The sequence below is a fragment of the Epargyreus clarus genome, unplaced genomic scaffold (genome assembly GCF_041222505.1).
Source record: "Epargyreus clarus isolate Ecla_fem2 unplaced genomic scaffold, WU_Ecla_fem_2.2 ptg000019l, whole genome shotgun sequence".
In the NCBI taxonomy this organism is placed as follows: domain Eukaryota; kingdom Metazoa; phylum Arthropoda; class Insecta; order Lepidoptera; family Hesperiidae; genus Epargyreus; species Epargyreus clarus.
The window spans coordinates 7,751,392-7,763,261 of NW_027332227.1; the positions used below are offsets into that span (position 1 = coordinate 7,751,392).

The 11,870-nt window shown below is 32.9% G+C and overlaps 1 protein-coding gene across 1 annotated transcript; it reads left to right on the forward strand.

The window, feature by feature from the left end:
• Window positions 1-1,002: 1,002 nt before the first annotated feature.
• Window positions 1,003-11,403, forward strand: LOC140750395 (uncharacterized). Its single transcript, XM_073083890.1, has 3 exons — window positions 1,003-1,492; window positions 2,511-2,624; window positions 10,485-11,403. Exons 1-3 carry the CDS (start codon window positions 1,003-1,005, stop codon window positions 10,853-10,855), a joined length of 975 nt encoding a protein of 324 aa, XP_072939991.1. The 3' UTR covers window positions 10,856-11,403.
• The last annotated feature ends 467 nt before the right edge of the window (window positions 11,404-11,870 follow it).

Consider the following 11,870-nt stretch of genomic DNA (forward strand, 5'->3'; position numbering starts at 1 on the left):
TTCTAGCTTAAAATGTTAAGACCATTGTAGAGTCCAGTTATAAAGAAATATTCTCTAGATACCTGCTTATTGAGGATCTAAGTAAATATAAAACGTATGTTGTCATTATTAAAACTTAAGTTAGAAATATTTTCATATATATCACATTTTATTAAAATAGTCTATTATGAACCTCAAATACAATGTAGAGAGCATTATTCAAAATTGAAAGAAACGGCCTCGGGCTTTGAATAAGTATTAATTTAATATTTAGTTAGGAAAACGTAGCTATACGAGTCGTCATTTTTGTGGTTTTCCTTACTCTTAATTATCACTAAGATAACTAAACTACAGTAGGTAGTAAATTTTGATATAAATTATTTTTTTAGTCTTACTATTTAACACCTAACTTTCATGCTCAACTAAGCAACTTATCACATTAAAAACGTTTAAGATGTTTAAGAAAATACACAAAAAAAAATATTTAAGACATCTAGGGCATAAAACTTTTGTATCTATAATTTCAAAAGTAATGTAAGTTTTGTTTTATTTTAAATCGGATCTCTATTCCGCTTCCATTTCTCAACTTGCAACGGTACACCCCTCGTAATAAATTGAAGACATGAATCAAACAATAAACGGGCGATATCCCATCCGACGCTCATCATAAGCTTTTAGAAATCTTTTGTGCGGTAAAAAGCTCTCATAACCTGTTATCAAATAAAAGAAAGGTGTGAATTTTCACAGGCGTTCGCCGAAGCCCCACCTACTTAAGATGGCGTTATCCCCTCCATAGAAATATTAACCAGTAGCGTTACAGCATCTTGCGGTGGTCATACCTACAGCCACCGCAACCGTTTACTCGGTACCACCTATTTTCGGAAGCAATTATCACTTTGCATCATCCGCCGCGGAAAAGAAATTTAGTCTCCTCGGACCGCTTTTAAGGATGATGTCGTTCGTTTGTTATACTATAAACTATTTCTTTTAATCCTAATATGTAATTAAACCGAACCTTTAATAATGAGTGTGATAGAAGATATATCCAGTACGTGTGAAAATGATAGTGAATCAGTACTTGCCCGGCAACGAGTGCGTGGGATTAAAAAAGAAGAATTAAACTATAAGTGTGAATCTGAAACCGAATATGACAGTGAAAACGAAACAATAGACGTTATTTGCGAATATAGTGACCACAAAACTTATAAGGAACGTGATAATATTCATAGAAACACAGTCAGTAATCCTTACGGCAGCTCAGACATATTTTACTACGAACAAAATCGGAATTTGGCGCCGAATAAAACTTTTTCTAGTGTTAAATCAAGAAACCTGTATGATAACAGTGAGTCTATTAATCGTGCTAATCCAATAAACAGTGTAATTGATGGTAAGAGCAAGACGTTTCTCATTGACAGTATATTAGGAAATCAAAAGAATAGCTCGCAATCCAATAAAACAGTGATTCAAGATGACAGTGATCACTTCGAAGAATCCGCCGATGAACATAACGGTATGTATTACTAAGGACTTCTCTCTATGACTTTACTAAGTAAAATAATAATAATTACTGTTCAATATTAATTATTCCGATGTACGGTTTTTATGCCTTACGGTATTTACCTACTACGTAAATTTAGAAATCATAGGGCATTGGGCTCTTCTGTAAAGGTAGGTTTGTGTTGTCAACGCCTTGACTGAGCGGGATAGTGCAGATGAAGTTGGTGGTAAAAATAATTATTCCATGTCGTTAACTATAAATTTACCTTTAGTTGCTTAAAATATCTGTTTTTAAAATACTACTGTATGTTTTAGAACCAAAGTTATCTTTGACAAAATTAACATAGAAACTGTTTTGGTTTTAACACAACCACACATTTCTTTTTATATATAAATATGATCTACATACATTATACAATATAGTAACATTAAACTGCTGATTTGAAAATATATTCATTTATTTATCAAGTATAAGGCAAAAGGAATAATTTGAAAACTGAATAAATCATTATAACTGAAAAAGTAATCAGTGTACCTATTATGAAATTTTTATTGCAGTATCACTTTATGGCAATGAAGTACATGGAAGAAATTAAGGAATGTCTAGTGATAAGTCGATGGTGTATCTAAATCGATAAATAAAATAAAATAAAATAAGTACCTATCTAATTGGATCAATTAAAGTCCATTTTAATTTGAACATACCTACATAAGTTGCAACATTATATACGCGAAATCATTATAAAAATCGTTACTTGTTTGTTTAAACATAAAATATCCAACCACCTCTTCCACCAAAACTTGAGGACTAGAAATTGATGTGACGGTAATACCTCTCCTGGCGAATCACATTGATTCTCTTTTTAACACATTCTGTGGGACTGAGCTTTACACACAATGAAGTTTTTCTTTATATCAGTTTAATATATTAAGATAAAGACTGAGAGAATAGGACACCGTAGTGAAATGCTGCCAAATAAGTTGTAAAAAACAGTAAATACGTATTGTTTTAAATTAATATTTTATTTCAGTGACGTCAACTTCCACTTGCCCTGAGCTGAATGCGCTGAACGGCGCAGAACTGCTTGCTGGACATGCGTATGCGCATTGGCTAGCCACACATCAACCCTCCTCCACATTTTACGGTAGGCCTAAATACATTACCTTACCTTATTTCTAAAGTCCTGCATGCCCATCCACCTTCCACTCCACCTTCGGAGGCCAAACCAAACCTAATCCGACCTTATAGTACGAGTATGTTAAAAGAATTAAGATCATTCTTCTAATAACAAAAATGTACAATTAATATGTGATTTGTATCGGTCATCTTAAATTGTGTATGAGATTAAATTCTTTCACCACCAATTTTCACATGTCTATAAATCTATGTATAATCTAATTTATATAGAGTTGTATCACGCTTATCTGATTCAATTTACATAATAAAAACGCATTTTAAACAATATCCACCTTACAAGTACATTGGTGGAAGAAAATAAATATATTCTTACATTAAATCCTTATAACGACTAGGTTTTATAAATTCAAAAATGTTAATGGTACAAATAATAATTTCAACACTTGCAGAATGTACTTATGATAAAATATTTTAAACGAATTTATAATGCTAATTTGAGCTAACACAATATTTAGAATGTGACAAACTGTGGTACATGTGTACTTATTATGCACATTAATTGTGTAGGCGGTAGAACCCTTAAGGATTCGATTCCAAAAGCACGAATATTTCGGTCTAATAATAGCAGTGTAGAGCTGCTGTATTCTTGTTTGAAAGGGTAATGAAGGAAAGCCACGACGTTTATATAAAGCATATATATAAATTTCAAAAAAGATATTTTTACAAATTTATCGCTTGGTATTTCGTTAACATTTTAAATTATATTTAAAATGTTAACGAAATGTTTTGTTAATGATTGAATTGATTGAGATTATTGATTATTATTGAGAGATTTAACGTAATTTTTCCAGCACACTCAAACCCGACTAAACTGTAGTAGAGTTCCATGTTAGGAGTTTCTTGCGCCGATTCTTCTCTAAAACTAAGTAGTAGTAATTTAGTTTTGCCTACTACTTACACCCTGTATTTTATATTTTTTCATTAATGATATATATGTATGTGCCTACTCAAATGTTGCCTTTGGTCCAAATCAAAAGCTTACAATGTCTTATATGAATAAATCGTCGATCTAAAAGGCAAGGTATTCGATAGATCGATTATTTTAATGGATGTTAGTAGCGTTCAAAATAATGTATGAAAATTCACGTGAATAATCTGTAAATACCTAACAGTTCAAAGGATATAAGAGAACTTGTACAAATACATAATTACAATGCAAAAATATTATAGAGAATCAGCACATGAATTTAGAATATTGACATGCAGGTTGACCCGCAAGTACCACGATAAATTTAAGGGGAACATAGGTTAACCTCTCAGAGGAAAGAGAGGAAAAAGGATACCTTAATAAAAGTGTTACCGTTTGTAAAATATCGATTTTTTAAATTTTTTTGACATAGTGTTTACTTGCAAAATCAGCCTTAACTTTTTTCTTCTATTCTAAATAGTAAATGTAAACCTTTTTTATCTCTATTAATTACACCATAATTCGCGGTGTAAGAGTCAAATGAACGTATGTACAAAAAATCAAAAATGGTTTCTTTTTAACAAAACTTCTTTTATGAAATGGCAAAACGACGTAACGCTCTATTCAATATATTTATTTCAACTACTGTATATTATCTCTATTAATAATCTGGTAAAGTTTGAAGTGGCGAATTTCACACTATTTTTGCTCTCCTGTAAAATTGACAAAATGTAGATACGTTCATCTGACTCTTACACCGCGAATTGCTTTGAACAATGTGAAATTACATCTTAAGTTTTATTTTTACCGCAGATAGCCTTATTTGAGGAAAAAACATTAGAAAGTTTCATATCTAAAAATAGACATATTTTTTCATGGCTTCTTAATATCTTTTAACCAGTTTATTTTTTAATATGGTAGGTCAACTATCTGATGATATTTCATGGAAATAGTAAATAATGCACCACTAAGCTAAATTAAAAAAAAACAGTATCGATTTCCTAACACTCTTACTGAGGTTTTTTTTTTTTGCTCTGAGAAGTCAACCTCTCACATATTATGTTCCCCTCAAGTTTGTAGTTTTACTTTCGGGACACCCAGATAGGAATTTAATATCATCTGGGGTTGATTACAGATATCCATGGGCTGCAGTAGCTACTTACCATCAGGTGGATTACTAAAACCAACAGGAAATTGGAAATGATTTATAATATCTATTATTACTAATAAATTCATGGTTAGTTTTTATAATATGTTATATTACTTTTACACTTTGTTTATTTTTTCACCGTGAGGACATTACGAGTGTTACGCTAGGTTTATCGGAGTAATAAGAGCATAATTTGATACGTTACTACGACTCCTATCTTCCTGAAAAAAATTATGTTAGTAAGTAATGTTTATCTTGCAAGATATGACGGGAATTACAAGAGTAAAACAATTCTGAAATTTCTTCCTCATCCACTTGTGAACAAAACCCTGTTTGGTTAAACATTTAGCTAAAGATTGAGCACCAATGCCATAAATAATTTTGTTGTTTCGTTGCAATCGCGTGATTCCGTCCGGGTGTGAATCTTCACACGCACAATTACGCAACTAACACGCATCCCTTTCCCCCGCAATGAATTAGTGGTTTTATTTACATTATTCTTAATACTTATCTATATCTATTTATAGTCACGGGTTCTAAGTGTTATCAGGCTGATTTTGAAGACTTACGTTGGACCACTGCATTAGTCTGATTCATCTCAATGGGGCTTTTTCTTTATGAAGATTTAATTATATTTAAAGTGGTATGCAGAGATATCGTCTTTGAATATACTATGTGGTACTACGGAGAGTAGTCCTCGTCAAAAGCATTATTGTAAGAAAAAAACTTCAAAGATCTAAACTCTAAAAAGTACGGTAATGTACGGTGGTGTAGAAAATAATTGATTATGATATGTAATTTATTAGTTGGCGTGCTGACAAAATTTAAGGCCTACAAATTTCCCATGTAATTCCCATGTAAGTTCCATCCTATTTATGTTCCGTTGATATCAGTCCATTTCCAAGATAAATCTAAAGAATCAGGTTAATAGCATTAAATATGACTTAGGTTCTTTTATATATTTTCAAAATTATGCAAATACGCAAGATTGCAAGTTTTTAAGTTGTATTAATTGTAAATTAATAGACTTATATTTCAGCTTTTCTTCTCACTGAGTTTTATTTGAGTAGATTCTTGTCGAACCTATAATAATTAAAACAAATTGTTATAAAACTGCTTAAAATAATTATGTATTTGAAAAGGGAAAAAGTACTACGATAATAAACTAATGTCTTACAATAAAAACATAGATTAGTAAAGATTACTCACTCCTAACAAGAAAATTTACCCAGTTTTGAGAATTGAAATAGTTGCGTAAAAAAGTTTTGCCACGTCTCCGTGCTAAAATGTCCCTAAAATATTTGAAATAATTATTTATTTATTATGTAAATTGTACATTGCAATTGTAAATTACGCAGTATTAGTTATTTATTCGTAAATATTCTCTAAAAATGTTTTTATTTGTCAAGAATTAAAAAAAAGAACTTACTATTATAAGCCGTTTGTGGCTTCATTCAATTTCAAGGTGGCGAAGTATCTTTACTAATCTATGAATAAAAATTAAATATTATTAAGTGCTACAGGCGGCGATAAAAGTAATATAATAGAAGTAATAATAAAAAAAATATTTTACTTATGTCGCCCCCACAATTAGAACGAAACTAGACCGTAACACATGCCATAGTAGACACACATACATATATACGATCAAAAATCATTATCGTACTTCTGGTGCAATGTGATAAAAATAGTTTAATTTTCGGGAAATAATATAAGTATAGATAATATGATTTACGAATTGTAAGTATATTGCTGCAACGTCCGTGACTGTCTATTTAGATGCACAGAATTCTTCGAGCTCACAGATTTAACAAGATTCGTGTTTATTTGTTTTGTCACATGTCAGAGTTAGAATTTCGGTGGCTATAAAATTAGCGTGTCTGTTATGTCCGGGAACGGGGTGGAGGTCTAGAGTTAACTCTTTAAGCAAACGATGACAGCAAGACACGTTTTTATTACAAACAACTTTTTGTTAAGAAATTTTGTTTATTTTTTGTTTAGTAATGGATATCTAGATATAAATAGACGAAGATAAACGAGTTACTTACACAAATATATTTTGGGCATACGTAATAGGACGAATAGAGGATATTAAAAAATAACAGAAAACAACCAATCGATGTACATAAAAATAGAATCACACATATTTTTAAACTTCGATCGTATTGAATGATAAAAAGGTGTTAATTTGATATTTATCTGCGTTTAATAAATTTGCTCAACGTATCGGCCAATTGTTAAGATATTTGTGCTGCTAAATCCACGCGTCAAAATGTTCAATCGTCTTCCTAATTGATAAGAAATACATTACACGCACGTTCACATTCTTCACTGTTAGTACTCGCTATAGCAACTAAGATTTACTGAAAATAACCTTAACGTTTGCGTATAAATATAACATCATATTATGTACATGAATATAAAATTAAAAGTAAATAAGTAACAGAGCACCAATATACTAAACATACTTACGTATAAGCGATACACGTGTCACTTAAAATCGTATATCTAAAATTATCGGGTCACAATGTTAGTTACCGGACTCCTCCAAAACGGCTTTACCGAATTCCACCAAATTTTAAATAATTTTCAGTGGGCCTGAGAATCGGCTACTATCTATTTTTCATACCCCTAAATGATAAGGGTTGTTCATCCTTAACATTTTGTTATTTATATGGCAACACATTTGCCGGGTCAGCTAGTTGTGCTATAAAATAAGAGTCTTCTTAGATACTTATGAAAGTAAGACGCTTTATTAATAAATCAGTCTTTCCAAGTTTTGTCTAAAGATCGATATTTACGAAAGTGTAGTAGGAATTGTTTTTAGAACTCAATCAACTCAATGGTTTTCTAACCAATGATCTAAATTTGACAATTACTGCTTACTAGAAATTATAAAATTTTAATCGTTGATAAGCAAAAATTAGATAGATTTATTTAATGACGGGTGCATACAAAGTTAATTATAATCAAAAAGTATTTTCACAGAATGTACGCATTTTGCGATGATTACTTATTTGTGCATCTTTGAAGGTAAAAAGGGATCTTTTTAAGAGCCTAAAGGAAATAGTAATTATCATCCAAGGTTCTTAGAAAGTTCATTACAGTGGGATATTCGTCGAATTGTGGTCGTGGTGGTCGCGACTTCGCGCCCAGGCGACGGCAAACAGCTGCCGTGATAATTACTGACAAAGCTCGCTTGTGTGCACACCACCTTAGCACATGGATTGCCTCGGGAGCGATTGTCGGATTAAATTATTTTATTTAATACTACCCGGCAAACTTTGTACCGCCTCAAAATCTATATATCAAATATCTTTATATATATATTTCTTATATGCGTGTGTATGTCACTGAACTCCTCCTAAACGACTGGACTGATTTTGATGAAATTTGTTGTGTGTGTTCAAGGGGACTTGAGAATGGTTTAGATTCACAATTTAGTCCGTGGGAAAAGGTTTTTTTAATTCGTAAGTAGTTATAGAATCGGAAACTATGCATTTGATCAAGTGATGATCTTTAGCAAAGTTGTTGTCCAAGAACCCACGTGGGTTTGGGAGTTGGAAAGACCAATTTTCGACAGATGGCACCACTGTCATTCCAATGTTAATATTTCTTTAAAATGCAGGCGAAGCCGCGGGTACCACTAGTTTTCATATAAGACATAGCCTATGTTACTCGTGGATAATGTATATTTCGAATGGTGAAAGATTTTTTAAAATCGGTTCAGTAGTTTTTGAGCCTATTCATTACAATCAAACAAACAAACAAAGTTTTCCTCTTTATAATATTAGTATAGATAAGTTTTACTCAATTATATGGTAGTAGGGTTTTGTACATCTTTTCTTAAGTTAATATCTATTTCATCATTAACACATTACTGTCCTGTTGGGCACGGATCTCCTCTCAGAATGAGAAGGATTAGGCCGTAGTCCACGGCGCTGGTCAAGTCCGAGTTGATAGACTTCACATGCCTTTGAAAACATTTTTTTTGATTTCTCAGGACCCCTCAATCAAGAGACCGAATTCTTTAATAACTAGACTACCACTGCTTGCTATTAGCTTGTATCGTCAACCCATTATTGTCCTACTGGTGGATCTACTCTTTAGATTGAGAGGGATTTAAGCCATAGTCTATCTTCGGTGGGTTGGTAGACTTCACACACCCTTAACTTTTTTTCAGGAGTGTATATCACCGTTTAAGCAAGAGATTATAAATTTCTTATAAGCACAGAAGTTATGATAATTAGAGATGCATGCTTGTTTCTTATTCGCTAGTGTATTGAAGGTATCATTTCTTTCTAAATCGATCATCATGCAAGTGTGCGCAACTTAATATTCATAAAAGAGAACACAGTGAGATATTTAACGACATAATAATATGTAGAAAATATTAAGAAAATATGTAAAAATGGCAAATAACTTTAATTAAGTGACTGGCTAACCATAAAACGCTAATAAAACCGTTCCGTTTACGAAGTAGCTCTCACTAAAGACAAACATTCTGTGAATTTTTTGTCGCGTACTAATCGGAATGATCGCGGGCTCTCGTTAAGTGGCTATAAACACAATCAGGGTGTTTGAGTTGCGCCTGCGCAGTTTGACATCTCGTGGGCAAACAGACCATTGTGGCGGTTGTGTGGCGGGTGATGGCTGCGCTAACGACTGCTAACCATTTGCGTAAGCGACTCACGGTTTACTTGGACATTTTTAATTTCACTGTGAGGTGACTTCGTTGAAGTAACGTGTAGGTAGTGATGGACGTATTTTAAGAATTTCGGTATACTGTCGTTAAAACATCTATGCAAGTAAATAAAAATGATATGTCTGCTTTGGAGCCATCTAAGTCAATCCTAATTTTAAGTGTATGCTCCAATACATATAAATTGATTAAACTTTTGCATTACTCGTTGTATCTTTAATGTTGGTCGTGGAAATTTAAAATTTAATTTCATTTTCATTAAGAACACAACTTTACAGAGAACGTACCTACATATAGACAATCGTGTAGTTTTACGCTTATTCAGCAGGTAGAGCAAGCATCGTATGTCATACAGCAAATATAATTTTCAAATTAAAGGATCTAATACTAGTGTAGAAGTAATTGAAGCTAATTACAAATGTTTGTTACCTGAACTGTACCCTTACCATGAGTTTTCAAAACGTCCCACAATTTTACGTTACGTTTACTCAATCCATTATTCTGTTTCTTTGCAATGGATTAAACGTAACAATAAGTGCTCAAGTCTTTTTGTCTACATCACGTGTTCGCAAAAAAGGGGGACAAAACATAAAGCGCCATTTTGTCAATTTAGATATTTAATTTTACGTTACTGACAGTATACAATCCGCTAGGGACACTCATTGGAAATTGTATGGGCAAATACGTAAACAAATACCAAAACAGTCATATTTGTCAAAAGTAAAACCTCCTGGTAAGGGAACTGCACGCCTTCTTCGTTTAGGTAGTGATGCGAGTCTATTAAATAAAAAAATATTAAAAAGACTTACATAGCATTGTGACCGGTTGATTTACTCGTACATATGAGACTCGTCAGGAGTGGTAATGAATTTGTGATTAGCTTCAGCTGCATACCCCTTGTTCTACGTGGAGTTGGTTGCAAATATCCATGGACGGCAGTGACCACTTACCATTAAGTGGACTGCATGCTCGTTTGCTACTTCAGTTATATAAAAAAATAATTAACTTGCTTAATTTAGCTTTATTTAACTTAATATTCTTGTTATAGATGACAAGAACAACAGAAGACCACGTAGAGCAGGCCCGGAAAGGAAACCACGACAAGCGTACAGTGCCAAGCAGTTAGAACGATTAGAATCCGAATTCAAACTGGACAAATATCTCAGCGTTTCCAAAAGAATGGAGCTATCCAAAGCACTCGGGCTCACAGAGGTCCAGATCAAGACTTGGTTCCAAAACCGCAGGACAAAGTGGAAGAAGCAGCTGACGTCACGTCTGAAGATAGCGCAAAGGCAGGGCATCTTTCCTAGTCAAATCTTCGGACATGCACCCCAAACGTATTCCCTCCTGAACCCCTACGCGTACACGCCATTGAGTTGTGTGTTTACACCAGTCACGTTACCATCATCGCCACCGTAGAAAGATTATTGTGGAGTAAGTGTTATTTATTTCTATGGGTATTAGTGACGCAGGACATAGTAGAATAATTGCCAAAATGTACGAGTAAATGTAGATGCATAGTCGGATTTTTAGCTATTAGTCTGTCATGTTTATGTTGTATCTAGATAAATAGAACAGGTAACTTTAATTAAATTGTTGCTTTATAACAACAGAATGTAATTATTATATTAATATCTGTATCATAATTAGATATTGTAATGAACACGTGAATGTTTGAATGATTTACGACTATATAAATGGAGCCGCGAACTATGTATATCGCCCCCCGACTATGGCCAAAATGAGAGGACTTTTTACTACGCTTTTATTGGCTGGGTTGTAAGTATGTTTGTATGTATGTATGTAACGGAATCTTTGAACTCGATTTTTACTCATTTTGAACAGTCCGATTAATTTAAAATTTTGAACAATTATCAAAAACCGATGACAATTCACGATTTTAATAATTTTATCCTATTCTTCTCATCACGATCATCAGCAATCAGGATTAACGATTTTCTTTGCGCGATTTTGTCGTGGTTTTTAGTTTGTAAACTATGTATAATTATTAATTTAGAACGACACATTAATAAGTTTACAATGCTGACAACATATATTATTAGTAGTAAGTTGTTAGTCGTTATTTGTGTAGGTGCATGTATTTAAACAGCATTCCGTTCTACAAGTCACATTGTTCTGTGATCCCGTACATGCTTTGAATGGCTATGCGTTCCGTTTTCGTAATATTCGAAGCGTGTTAACTATTTTAATTACAGTGCGAAATGTACATAATGATTCTTTAACTCGCTACTTTTGCCACTTCGGGTGTCGGCGTGTCCTAAATCTAGGTGTGAAATTGGTAGTTACTTTTGTTTGTTCGATGACAAAAATATTGATTACTGGTTGTTACTGTCACTGAGCATTAAGTATGGTTTTACGCAAGATTTCTTAAATAGATAGGACACTGCATAGATTAGGTATATTCCTTGAGAGT

Coding starts and splice junctions, on each gene's coding strand:
- LOC140750395 (XM_073083890.1), top strand. CDS start 1,003: ATGAGTGTGATAGAAGATATATCCAGTACGTGTGAAAATGATAGTGAA. Junction 1,493..2,510: donor ATCCGCCGATGAACATAACG/GTATGTATTACT, acceptor ATTTTATTTCAG/TGACGTCAACTTCCACTTGC. Junction 2,625..10,484: donor ACCCTCCTCCACATTTTACG/GTAGGCCTAAAT, acceptor TTCTTGTTATAG/ATGACAAGAACAACAGAAGA.